The sequence below is a fragment of the Limulus polyphemus genome, unplaced genomic scaffold, assembly GCF_000517525.1.
Source record: "Limulus polyphemus unplaced genomic scaffold, Limulus_polyphemus-2.1.2 Scaffold338, whole genome shotgun sequence".
NCBI lineage: Eukaryota > Metazoa > Arthropoda > Merostomata > Xiphosura > Limulidae > Limulus > Limulus polyphemus.
Genome location: NW_013665948.1, coordinates 105,746 through 120,503, shown reverse-complemented (window position 1 = coordinate 120,503; position 14,758 = coordinate 105,746). Strand labels below are relative to the sequence as shown.

Genomic DNA, 14,758 nt, shown 5'->3' with positions numbered 1-14,758 from the left:
TTAATAGAAATCTCATTTAAAATTAATTTCTATTTGACTGAAGAAAGTTAACATCAAGCTTATTTATAATTTTTTATTTTCCTTGCATTTTTCCCTGATTTTTTTTTTTTTTAAAGGTTTAGACATACTCGAGTCAGACTGATTTGATTTGGAACTGTTTGCACCACTAAACCATCATTAAACCTACTTAAATTCCCTTGAAAGTTTGGATATAAACATGCCATTCATTTCATTTTAATTTTCTGTTATGGATTTTGCTTTTGTTTTTTTCTCTCTTCAGACTGACCAATTGTATTTGTTTTCTGTAATGAGCAGTCAAAGTATCACACAATTTTTATTGTTTTTATAAAAGAAATAAGGTTCGTGAAGAAGATTGAGTAAAATCATATTCCTGAAAAGACAAGTTAATGGAAATATAAGAAACTCTAGATGCACAAAGCATTCTCAAATTGATTAAAAGTGAATATTAAGTGTGAAGTTATAGTTGTTACATTTGTACTTTAGTTATTTATTCTTATATAGCAATTCATATCTGTAATCTTAAATACTTTTGAAAATTTCTGAACACAAATGTACCATTATGGAGGAAAACATACACTTTGGTTTATTAATTTATTTACTCATTAATAGCATCCCATTGAATACCATGTAAATTATTCTTACTTATAAGGCTTTAAAATTGTCCTTACTGAAATGCCTGAGTAACCTGAGGGAGAATTTATTTAACTAGGTAGTTTTTCCTGTAAACAAAGATCAAGTAATTTAATCCACACTTGTATGTTTTTTAACTGATGTATATTCATAAGAATTTTTAAACATGTGAAAGCACTAATCACACTTCAAGAAAACTTTCCAATACGAGCCATATATTACATTTTAACAGTGTTTCTAACAGACTAATAATGTATCTATGTTACAAAGAAAACCATATACATACATATATGTATATAATAATTAAATGCATAAAAACAATTTCTGTTTACTACAGTGAAGCTGCTGTATATATTTAGGCTACTTAAAAGAGAACTGTCTGTGGCTAGATAAAGACTCAAGTAGGAGTAATTGAAGTTCCTAGATCTGTGTTATTATTAACACATATACTTCACAAACACTTGTGCAAGTAGAACAACTTTTGAACATAATATTTTGAAAACTTTTGTACACTATCCATAGGTTGTGTTCTTGCAGTTGAAAATTATGACTTACTTATACTCTTATTTATAAGAGATGGAAAACTAAGCATTCTTGTTCTGGTTGGTTTAACAAGATATTTACACAGCATTGAGAGATAAATATATTTCACAATGATAAAAGTTTTAAACCTAATAAAGAAAAAAAAATACTTCACAATGCTAACAGTTTTAAACAACATATTTGAGAATGCCTCAGAGTCCACCAGTTTTGAACCAAAAAAGGAGATACTTCCCTTAGAGAACCAAAACATTGTAATGAAACTTGTAAAATGATCTGAGCTTGTATCAAAGAACACTAGGGAACTGAGATTTCATTTTAGTTTCTTTTCTGAAGTCTTGATAAATGGACAAAGAATAGGTGTAACTGTGCTTGTATATAATTCTTTTATTCACATAACTGGTAATTTTTATTTGATGTCTTTGCTGCTTGAATTAATCTTAAATGGTTCCCTGTTTTATAATAGTGTTCACATATATAAAAGTTGCGATGTTGTTTTAATGTTCAGTTTGACAGGTTACAATTTACTTCTCATTAATGTTAATCCATAGTTAAAATACTAGGTCTGTTAAGCTTCTGCTCTGGCTAATCGTTATGAATCTTTTGAAACATCTCTAGTCATAAAATTTATTTTTTTCAAAGTGGTTTTCATGGCCACTGTGCTGCTTAGTCCAAATGAAATTCAAAAAAAATGGCTAACTCACAAACAGTAAATGAATTGTTATTCATTCCGTTGTTCCTTGTGTAAATATCATTGTTATAAAATATGAAAAAGTCCTTTTTCAATAACTTTTTAAATTCAAACCTATGAAAAAGAAGTTTCAGTCACTTAGATGCCCGTGTTTAAACATTTATTGTAAAATTAGAAGATATGTAGAAAGCAAACTTTTCTTTTTTGTGTTCAGTTGATAGAACTTTTGGTAGATGATGTGACTCTCCCCAGAGAACCCAGTGGGTTTACACAGATTGATACCATAAAGTGTTCACAGTGCTTGATTACTTGGTCATGCATGGTCGCTAAACATAGGAATATTCAACAGTACCACGGTGAACTTCATTGAAAAAATCTTCAGTTTGACTAAAATTGCTTTTAAAGCATGATAAAGGTGCACTAGAATTTACCTTTTAAAAAAATGTATAGCAACTTTATGAAATGTGGCCACATGTGAACAGAAACCATCTGAGTAGTTTATGAAGTATATTCTCCATGAATATTGGCACTTGCCAAGGAACTGCACGTCTTTATTTTATTTGATGTTAGAAACCTGTCAGCACTGAAATCTTGATAATTGATCACAAATTTTCTGGTGTGATGAGAACCTTTATCCTGTGTAGAAGTCTCAGCTGAATATGATCTGGAGGCAGGCAGTTGAATGATTCAACTGTGATTCTGTTGTGTCAAATATGAATGATTGTGGCATGTTGAGTAAGGGATCAGTCTGTAGAACATTTGCATGTTTAAATGTTCATTAACATGAAGACATCTTCAGATACATTTCATGGTTGTTGGTCATTTGTCCAGTATTTTAACTGAGCAAGATAATGCTCTTTACTATAGAACACACAGGATTTACTTGATTTATAAGTAACAATATCAATATTATAGAACATGCATAAGATTCTTTGGAAAGGTTAATTCAAAAGGTTCAACTACAGACTTTGTAGTTGGCTTTAAACAATCACGTCTAGAAACTAAAAAGGAGAACAATTGCACTAGACATACAACTTTAAGAACGTAGTTGAGAGGATGCCTCACAGAATACCGAGCAGTAATTCAGGTCAAGAGCAGTATTGAACATGTATATATTAATAGAGTGATTATTAAGTTACTGTGACTTTCTTCTACCATTATTTTTTTTTACTTTAAATTCTCATATTTTCTTCAGAAATTCTACCCAGTTGGAATGGCATGGTTTTTTTTTCTTATATTTACACAGTTATTTCTTCTTTGCCTTTTGTCTATTTTTTGTTTGTTTGTTACTGGTGAATGGAAACAATCTATAGGACGTTCTGAAGTAAATAAAAGGGAAAATGAATTAAATGATTCAAATGAAATAATATTTATCTTAATTTTTATTATTTATTTAGTTATATTCTAAGTAACCCATAAAAATAGTTATCAATTTATTCATTTTTTTTAATTAACGTATTCAATTGTCTTGGACTTTAAGGTTTCTTGGTGTATAAATTGCTTCTGTCCACAGTAAGTTTTTCTTTTCTCACTTCAAATTCTAAATTTCTGATTCTTTCCTTTTTAGACTAATGTAAGGAAGGCTTTGTTAACTTTCTCTTTTTTTTCTACCGTAGATTTATTATTTGAACTCAGTTTAATTTTGAGGGCATGAAAAAGTATGTATTTATGCATAAGAGATACAGAATTATTTTTTATGGTTTTGTAACAAATTGCTTTTATTATATTTTGTCATTTGTTAAGAGTTTAACATTATCTTTAACCTCTGATAAAATCTTACTTCAGATTGTTTAAAGATGTGGAACTATGTTATTACTGATTTTCCTTTTTGCTTGTATTCTGTGTGTGTGAGAGAGTATACAATAATGTCATTTGCATGTTTCCCAAAGAGAAAAAGACCCCCATGAAATGTTTGATTCAAACACCAATATAAAAAAATAATTTGCACATGTACACTTTTTTCATGCATATTACATAAAAGTCTAAAAAAAAACAATTTTCCTTAACCACAGAATTCATAGTTCTTGAAAAATTCCAAAAAACATTGCATGTATGCATTTAGTTATATAAATTGCATACTTTAGAGTCAGGTTTTTTTTCTCGGATAGGCTTTTTTTTTTTTACAGCTCACTTTTGGTTTCAACTTGACACACATACTTTTCTGGCCTCTTTTACTTCCATGTATATTATTATTTTTTGGTTCTTTCTTCACTTTCTCTTACCAATGTCTTGATCTTTCACTCTACAATCTTTCTCCTTTTATTTTCTTCATAGTATCCCACTTGTTAGATCTTTAAATAGAACACCTTCTCTCTGGTTAATACCCTTCCTTCAGACTTTAAAAGAATTCTTCATAAGTAGAATGCTTTTTTTTTTCGCATGCAAAATTTGCTTTCTTTTCTTTCTGCTAAAGTTGTTTCTTTCTTAATGTACTTGTACTTCATTGTTTTGTTGATGTAAATAATGCCTTTCCTTGTTTGACTGTGATATTGTTCAAGGATTATGAGTTTTAGGTACTCAGCATACTTCTTATTTTATTTCAATAAAATATCACTTTTCACAGTGAATGTAAACTTAGCTGGTGTGGCCACCATTTGAGGAGTGGAGCTTATCATTATTAATGGTGTAATCGGGTAAATCACAGTTCAAGAAACCTGATAATTCGAGCATTTTATGGAAGGGAGAACTTCTTTTTTACGAAAGTGCTTGGGCTATTTGGTTTCTTTAAATTTGATTTACCTACTTTTTTTTATTCTAAATATCTTGAGTGTAATTTGGTGATATTTTAAACTTTACCCAGGTGATTTAACTATTTTTGACATATCAGCTATTAATAAGACCCTTTGATATGTTGACTGGGTTACTTAACTGATCTGTACTTCAATGTGATGACTGTGTTAGATACTCTTTCTTTACCTCAAACTCTGCTGATCTTTTTGGCACTGTATATGCTAACCCAACGAAGAAGCAGCAGAGGTCAAAGGTTATTACTGGATTGGTATGTTTCTGTGATGCATTACACAAGTAATAACATATCTTTCACATTACTAAAGAAGTGGTAATTTATATAAATGTTGCAATTACATGTTTTTATGTGCTTGAGAAGGTAGTAATTTTTAGCTTCATGTAGAAATTCGTTTTATTTTTCAGTTTTCTTTAAACATTTTAATGGTAAAAGTACATTATGATTTTAAATATTAAGACAATCAGGATTATTGTTTTGAAATTAGTTTAACATTGAGTTATAATAACATACTAAAGAAAGTAAAAACTTCATATTCTCCCAAACCAATGTTACATAGTTGTTTAGTTATCTTTCAGTAGTGTGATTTGCACATTTTAAAATCTTCAGCTGGTTTATTTCCTCAAGGTTTCACTACTGTGCCTCATTAAGTAACACATTTTTTGTGCCGTATCCAAGGTTGTAATGCTGTACTTTGTAAAGTTACATTTATTTAAGAAAACAAAGTGGGAAAAAACTTGTACCACGAAAAATGGCTAATGTTAAATGGATGTTTTAGTGTTCACAATGTTTTGGGCTGAAATGCCCTTCATCTGGTGAATTTAAACTTTAATGGAACAGTTTAAAACTTAAACTCACCAGAGGAAGGAAGTCCCAGCCTCAAAATGTTGCGAATGTTCAACCATCTACTTAACATTAGCCATTTTTTGTGGTATAAGTTTTTTCCCACTTTTTTGTTTTAGATTTCATTTTACAACAGTGTTTTTTTTAGCCATGTTTTTTTAAGTGCCGTATTTTGTATTAAAATTATCACTAGTTTCAATTTTGTTACCTTGTAACCTTCCACATTTTTTTTCTGTTGTACATTTTAAACCCTCACTTGAATCCACATCATCATAGTGTTGTACTCTTGAACCCTCACATTGTCTCAGTGCCTATCCTCTAAACTTTAGTAATGTTATAATGCTTTAAAAGAAACTTCAAGTGTTGTACCTTTTAAAACCTCACTATTTTCAGAGCTGTATGCAGTAAAATTTAACCCCTTGTATATTTCCGTACAAAGTACAGTATCATAAACTTTCATATGGTTTTGGTGTTATGCTTTGTAATGTTTCAGTGTTGTATCATGTAAACTTCCACATTGTTTTAATGTAATATCCTCTAAACTTTTACATGGTTTCAAACAGTATCCTGTAAATTTCCACATGGTTTCAGACAGTATTCTGTAAATGTCCACATGGTTTCTAACAGTATTCTGTAAATTTCCACTTTGTTTCAGTGCAGTACTCCATAAATTTCCACATGACTTCCTACAGTATCCTGTAAATTTCCACATAGTTTCAGACAATATTCTGTAAATGTCCACATGGTTTCAGACAGTATTCTGTAAATGTCCACATGGTTTCAGACAGTATTCTGTAAATGTCCACATGGTTTCAGACAGTATTCTGTAAATGTCCACATGGTTTCAGACAGTATTCTGTAAATGTCCACATGGTTTCAGACAGTATTCTGTAAATTTCCACTTTGTTTCAGTGCAGTACTCCATAAATTTTTACTTTGTTTCAGTGCAGTACTCCATAAATTTTCACTTTGTTTCAGTGCAGTACTCCATAAGTTTCCACATGACTTCCTACAGTATCCTGTAAACAACCAAATGGTTTTGACAGTACTCTGTAAATGTCCATGTCATTTCAGTGCAGTGTACTGTAAACATCTACATGGTTCCAGTGATCTATCCTATGAAGATTACAAATTTTTGGTTAAAATAGTCTGCATAGAAATACAAACTTCTAGTGCCAAAACCTTCAGAATCTTACAGTATAGTTGTTGTAGACCACATATTTCTGCAAGTATGCAGTATTACGTTTACTTTGGTACTTCGGCCTTTGTAGTTTCACGGTGTATTAACATATGTAAAAATATATACATACATATGTATGTATGTATGTATGATAATCTCTTAGTTCTGCTTTTTTTTCTAGATGGCGATTGTTTTGGTTTCTATAACTCTTGTGTTTAGTACTTCTTCACTTTATGCAGGATCATGTAATCCTACCAAGACATGAGACTGGTGCTTGAAAGTATATATTATGGTTTCATGGTGCCATACTATATAGTTCTTTTTATGATAATACCAAGAAGAACATCAGTTTCAAAAAGTTTAAGAAGTTTGCTACATACATATTCCACAAAGCTTCATTAATGAAACAAATTTAGCTACACCAAGTTTCAGTGAAGCAAGCATACAGTTCCACCCAGTGTCAGTTTATGCTGGCATGTGGCTTTACACAGTTTCTGTGGTGTTGACATATAGCTTTACGCAGTTTCTGTGGTGTTGACATATGGCTTTACACAGTTTCTGTGGTGTTGACATATGGCTTTACACAGTTTTTGTGGTGTTGGCATATGGCTTTACACAGTTTCTGTGGTGTTGGCATATGGCTTTACACAGTTTCTGTGGTGTTGGCATATGGCTTTACACAGTTTCTGTGGTATTGTCACATGGCTTCACACAGTTTTTGTGGTGTTGACATATAGCTTCACACAGTTTCTGTGGTGTTGACATATGGCTTTACACAGTTTCTGTGGTATTGTCACATAGCTTTACACAGTTTCTGTGGTGTTGACATATAGCTTCACACAGTTTCTGTGGTGTTGACATATGGCTTTACACAGTTTCTGTGGTGTTGGCATATGGCTTTACACAGTTTCTGTGGTATTGTCACATAGCTTTACACAGTTTCTGTGGTGTTGACATATAGCTTCACACAGTTTCTGTGGTGTTGACATATAGCTTCACATAATTTTAGGGATGTTAGCATATAGATTCACACAGCTTCAGTGATTCTGTGGTACAGTTTCACACAGTTTTGCAGTGTTGAATATAGCTTCATAAGAGTTGTGCTTGAGACTGTTGTGGCTCAGATCTTTCACTTAATGCCTGTATTTTTAACCACGAATAGCAGTTCATAGAATGGCTCCGAGTTTTTTTTCAAATACAAACTTTTATATCATAGCTTCATCTCTTGACCGATTTTGATATTATTTACAGCTGGGGTTATTGAGGATTCCCTCTTAAGAAAGCTTAACAGAATGCTTGTGTAATTTTGTGGTTTTAATATTATGAACTATTAACTACTGTAGCATATAAAGAGCTATTATTTAACGAGTGCAGATTAAATAAAAAAAATTCTCTAATTACTCTACTATTTTTTTACATAGAGATTGTGGTATCTTTTTCTTCACAGATGTATTTCAATAAGGCAGCATATAAAATATCATTGAAATAGGAAAAAAAAAAGTGTGTGTGTGTGTATACACTCACATTACATGATTAAATAGCAATGTATTGTTAATAATGACTTGTTTTCACTATCAATGGTTGTAAAGTAAGAAAAACAGTCATTATTACTCACTATCAAATGTGTGACATTTATTTATTTGGCTTCATGGAAATGACAGGGTAGTGTACACACGTTCACCATTTGCCTTGCAAGTCTACTGAATAAAGGCTAACAGCGAAGCGATCTGTACAGTAATGCTATTAAATGTCATTCTTATTTGGTGTCAGCTTCATGTAGCAAAAGTTAAAATGGTTGCAAAATTTGAATTGTTCATTTAATTGCTAATTCATTTAAACTTCTTCTAAAGTCAACACCAGGCAAATGGATATCCCTGCTTTATAGACACATGCTGACTGAAAAGTTAGAAATCCTCCTGTTTACTGTTCATGCCAGTAACAGTTGAATAATCACATGGAAAATGTTTAACTGACATGAACTGGGCCTTCTGATACTGCTGGTGGGAACAAGTATAATATCCCAGGAATATCTAAGCATCATAATAGACCATGTGCTCCATTTTTACCCCAGTGGTGATGGCTACTTCTAGGATGATGATTCTCCCATGCATTCTGCTAGATGTGTGTGTTTTCCCCCCTTGATCACAATATTCTCCATATCTCAATCCCATTGAGAATCTGGGATGTGTTGGAACACATTGTACGAAAGTATAGCTCGTACTATCAACCCTTAAAGAATTGGAGGCTGGAATGTTGGAGGAATGGAATAAAATGGACTTGTCTGCTTTCCAATATCCTTTGGAATCCATGCTGCAGTGTGATTGAACTTTCATTGGAGTATATAGTGACCCACCACAATATTAAGGAAAGGTTTCTAATCTTTTGACCAGTGTTTGCACATAAATATACAAGTTTCTTTCCTTGCAGCTACCATCGTTAAAATCAAGTTGTTTAAACTACCAAACAAACATTGAAAAGCAATCCACCATTAGCATAAGTGTAAGAAAAAATGCTTTAGGTGTAGACATACAAGTCTTTTTAGGTACAGCAGCATTGAATAATTTAGTCAAGAAACTGTCTGATAAAGAAATAAATAAGTTTTTGTTAGAGGAAAGTAAAACTGGTAATTTTTTCGGGTAGAATGAAATCAGTAATTATTTTGTTTAGGGGTGGATGAAAATACTATAGTATTTAAACACCCAACCATTAAATTTCCAAATTTATGAGATATGTTATTAATATTATCAAAATGTTTTTCAGGAGCACTCGCTGGAGCATCAACTGGTTATATGGATATGTATAGTGCTGAGACATTGGCTATTGCAGTAACAACTAGTATTGTCACTTCACTGGTTGTTGGCTTCATTAGTGGCTACATCTTCAGTCGAAGATGCAGAAATGAAGAAGTGGACTCCCCCTATGATGATGGTCACTACCTGGATCAGCGACACAGAGGTGGACCCTTATGTCAGGAACCCACTCATCTGAATCATGGAGAGGGTTTCCTTTCTCCTGGAACCAACAATAAACCCATCAACTTGGTCCTTAATGTTCCACCAAAAAACGGGAATGGAAAGAATGCTAACAGCTCTGCAGACAATAAACCAGCACAGAAAGTGAAGAAAATTTATCTGTAAAGCCAATTTTTTCATATGTACAGTGAAACATTCCATTTGTTGGCTTCTGCTTTATCTAAGACAACATAATTGTGTCTTTGTGATTTATCATGTCTGATCAAAAGATATGCTGGTACACCAGAAACTGAGTCTTTTTGTCAGAGCATCAGGGCTTGTGAATAACAATATAAAATGTTCTGATAAGAAGACTTCTTACTGTACTAAGGGCATTTTCGTGTTCAAGGAATGGATATCTGTAACAAAACTGGAGTTCAGAAGAACAGGACATTTACCTTTAAACTCAGACAAGAGAACTTATGTGTGTGCTGCCTTTGAAGTTGATTAGGACTGATAAATCACCCCTGCTATTCGCTTCTGTCTGTGCTAAGTACATTCTGTTATGCTTAGCATTTATCATCTGATTAATCTTTGTAATTATGTAGAAAATGTCCACGAGATTTTGAATTATACATCTTTGTGCATACAATGCATGACTGTTGAAGTCTTTCCATTCACCTGATTATTATGTAGTATCATTATTTAAGAAACAGGTTAGTTACAGAGATCTCAAACCTAAGAAGTAAAACTTCTAGTAATAAAACAAAATTCACAATTGATACAAAATACCAATTAAGATGGTTAAACAAGTATGTAATGCATTGGAAGATATACAGTCTAGTGCCATCTATGCACAGAGCAGTATACATGATTTGACAGTCTGTAACTTTTTTCACAGAAAGTTGTGAATTACGGATATGTTACTTTCAAGTATACAATTCCACAGTCTTATTGAAATAATGTGATTGTTGCCTGATAGATAACTAAAGTGTATTGAAAATATACTTTGAAAAATTTCACACTTTTTAATGTGCTTAAAAAAAAAAGATTATGAGCAGCTCATAACATTTGCTGAGCAACGAAGTTTATGTATATATTGTGGTAACTAAGATCCTACTAAGAGTTCACTTCATGTGGTAATTAGTAGTAGACACTTGAAACAGTTATCAAAATAAGACTGCTGGTTACAAAACCTTTAGATTTGTAAAACTATTCGGTAGTTTATCGATGGTAAAGCGGCTACGGGCCTAGACAAGATAGTTTTCAGTTTTGTTTGTCAGTCAATATAAATATTATAATTTGGTTCTGGTGCTGTAGAATATCCTTTATATTTGCACAGAAAGTGGCACTTCTTGTTTCGGAAATATCATTATTACCAAATGTATATAGCTATTTGTGCTGGTTTGAATTCCACTTGTAAAACTTCATCTTTCAAGAAGACTGCGGTTTATTCGCATTGTTATCAATCCCTGCATTCCTAGCTAAGATATTTCATGCAAGCTTGTATTGTTGTAATTTTGTGTTTTCTCTCTCATTTTTGGTTTCATGTAAATCATGTTGTAAAATTAATTTTTACAATATTTATTATCTTGTTTAAGAACTCTTTCAAGGCATGAAACAAAACAAATATGTTAGAACTCATTAAAAACTCTGACTGTAGTCAACTTTTTGTGTTTCAACTATAAGAAAATGTAGTGAATCCTTAAATGAATAGGACCATAGTATTTTGGAGTTAAAAATACATGGTAAGGTTACGTTACTGAGACATACAAGTACATGATAGGGTCACAGTATTTTAAGATTTAAAACTACATGTAAGGTTACATTATTTTAGAGCTAAAATCACATGATAGGGGTCACAGTACTGTAGTGTTAAAACAACATGGTAAGGTCACAGTATTTTAGAGTTAAAATTACATGGTAGTGTTACAGTATTGTAGATATAAACTATTTGGTGAAGTCATTCACTAAATTTGACTATCCACTGATATTGACAAAATATGTAAGAAAATTAGTCTGCTTGTAGCATAATTCTCTTACAGGCATTAGTTTGGCCTGTCTCTAGTTGTCATGCAGAGTTTTCAACACCCATAAGGCCATTATGTACAGATGACGGTGTGAATTTTCGGGTGTACCCGTGTTCCCGTCCATTCCACATTACTTGCATTTCTCATTTTCTAACATGTAATAGTTTTGGGATGATTAAGAATGCTAATAGGCTGTTGACACAGCTTCAGTTGACATGTAACTGACTATTCTGTAATTGGCTTGTTCATCCCTTAGTGAAACTGTTGACACAGCTTCAGTTGACATGTAACTGATTATTCTGTAATTGGCTTGTTCATCCTTTAGTGAAACTGTTGACACAGCTTCAGTTGATGTACAAATGACTGACACTGGCTTCTGTACTCGACTAGATCATCCCTCAGTAACCCAAGTATAGTTCTGGTTGTTTTTTGTACAGGAAGAATGTACACATAAAAATCTCTGTAACCTGAAGGATTTGTTCACCATCAACTTAAAACTATGCTATGTATTCATATGCTAGCAATGTTGCTGTTACTTATAGCACCATTTTTATTTTTATCTTCCATCACGCTTTATCGAAGTTTTTATTTTTGTTACTGTTTAATTACTTGTACAGTTTTTGTGAAATTATATATGTTGTTTTATGTCTGTGGGTGTAGGTATACATTCACTGTTGTACCAAAGATGGCTTATTTGTTGTGCTTGTAGTGTTGCCTCGTAAAGTTTATAAGTCACTTACTAGGGAAATTTTGGTTCAATTTCTTATTCCATGGAATCAACAGAAGAATCGTGAGGGAAATAGGTGGATATTGCATTGAAACACTAAATACATTTTTCCACTCCAAGTGATGTTTGCTTAACATACTTGTGAGAAGCTCATTGATTCTTCAGATTCGACTTTTGATGCATTATAAATTATGTTCTGGCATACTTTATAATCTTATAGAAAAAAAAAACAGGTATCTTTGTGTAAGGATAGGACTTGGAAAGCTATTTGTGTCTGAGGAATTTGAGATTCTAAAGTTATTCAGAACTGGATGAATGAAAAAATACTAGTGTTTCAAATAACTTCCATTTTTCAGGCACATATAAAAATAATATTTAGATGTGAACTTTTACCAAATGTTTTTTTAATAGTTTGGTGTATTTAAACATAGAAAGTTTTTGTTCTCTTGTTATAGCTGGCAGTTTAATCTCTTGTACTGTGTAGAACAAATTTTCTATTGTTCTAGAGATGTTTGCTTCCACAAACTTTGTTGATGGTTGCATCATCCAATCTCACAAACTCCATTAGACCATCGGGACCACTGATTAAAAAAGTGGGACAAAATATCTTCATATTCAAGAGAGAGAGAAAAAAAAACAGTTTTATAATAGAATTTTAAACTTATCCACCTTATACTGAATCAATACCATTGTCTTTAAGCTCTTCTCAAATTTTTAACTAGACTTGTGAAAAGATATTCCTGTTTTTAGATTATTGAAACCCTCTTTGAAGACAAAGTAATAGATTATCCCAGTTAATGGCGTACATTGCTATATTTTCTGTCGAGCATAATTTCAGAGATCCCTATGCCATCTCAGTTCTTAACATTGTTTTGATATGTACCAGACTCTCCACTTGTGAAGTTCATAATGCCTGGGTTATTTATATCCAGACAGGTTTGAAATTACTAAGTACCAGAGTAGGCAGGTGCTTATGAGTTCATGGGCTCACTGTAACGGCCACTTCAGATAATTGTTTAAGTTGGAAACTGTAGTATTTTAAAAGCACTAGTTGTCTTGCTGGATCAATTAAAAAATAAATAAGGGCTCAATGGGCCCACTATGGTCTTCATCCGGCTCTAATAACATGTCAACTGGTCAAGTTCTTAATACCCTTGTTATGCATTATGAATTTTTAGACTCCGTGTGAATACGTTGCTGGTTTTAACTAAACCAAAATTAAGGTTTATAAGCAATAGTTTGTAACAAAGAAAGTTAGGCCAACGGTATTGAAATCAAAATTAATCAATATAATTAGTAGAAAAAAAGAACAACATGAAAGCCGTCCAAGACCAGACTTCCTCCACTAACACAATTGTTAGTGACACTTTTAAAACTACATCAAAATTACACAAGTAGCTGTTCTTAAAATTAACGTTCTTGTCAGTTTAGTTATGAGTACAAAAGTAAAGAAACTGAAGAATCAAATGTTATTTACCCGAGCTATGTCAAGACCCAAATCATTTTGTAAAACCTCAGACAACCAACGGTATTCACGCTATGGAAGTAGGAATAACAAAGTTTTCCACTACGTAAAAGCTCTATTAAAGCACCATAAATTGGTTCTTTCGTCAGTTCTTAGAAAATGATTATGTAAACAGTCACCCGCAAGTTTACCAAATACATCACAAGTCAGGAACGTCTTGGAATTTACGTTTTAAATGTATATAAGTAGTGATCGCGTGTCCGTTGTTTTTCACGTGCTCGTCTTCAGAGGTCTGTTGTGGGAGCAAATGTTAAAGCTTCAGATTAAAAGCTACAGAATTAGGTGCATCAAAGGTTGAAGAACGATGTTTACTGTGTTACTCAGTTGCATTGTTAGGCCCCACTTCTTACAACAAAATGTATGTATATTCTGGCATGATTTAGTGAAATATTTGTAATGTTGGACTTGTACATGTGGTATAGTACGTAGGCTTAACGCATACATATTTAGGTCAGTTGAAACTAACCTAAGTCAAACAATATTTATGTTGAACGGTTCGTGGAAATTTTTAAACAGCAGTTGGCTATATTTGCTTTTCAACGTGAAGTCACATACAATATTGAATGATTTACTTGGATATCTTTTGACATTAGGCTTATTGTAACACGTCCTACGAGGATGGTTTTTTTCAAGTGATACATTAACCGTATTCCTTTATTATTAATACGTAAATTATACAAATATTATCGTGAATATCCAGTATTGACAGCCATTCTTTAATGTGAATTTAATTTCGAAAACGTTTTATAGTTTGTTTGCACTACCTCGAATTTCTAAAATATTTGTTGAATTAGAAAATAAGTGTTCGCATTGTAAAGCTTTGTATAGCATTATATGCTGTAAATCTGCTTTTGCCTGAAATAAAAAATTAAATCCA

The 14,758-nt window shown here is 32.3% G+C and overlaps 1 protein-coding gene across 10 annotated transcripts in view; it reads left to right on the top strand.

Annotated features, from left to right (window-relative positions):
* The window catches only part of LOC106457496 (semaphorin-1A-like), a 217,514-nt gene extending 202,756 nt beyond the window's left edge, over positions 1-14,758 (top strand). For all 10 annotated transcript variants that reach the window (XM_022383452.1, XM_013916916.2, XM_022383459.1 and 7 more), the window contains one exon: positions 9,409-14,758. In XM_022383452.1, the coding sequence (XP_022239160.1) occupies positions 9,409-9,785 (377 nt within the window). In that variant the 3' untranslated portion in view covers positions 9,786-14,758. The remainder of the gene's footprint in view (positions 1-9,408) is intronic.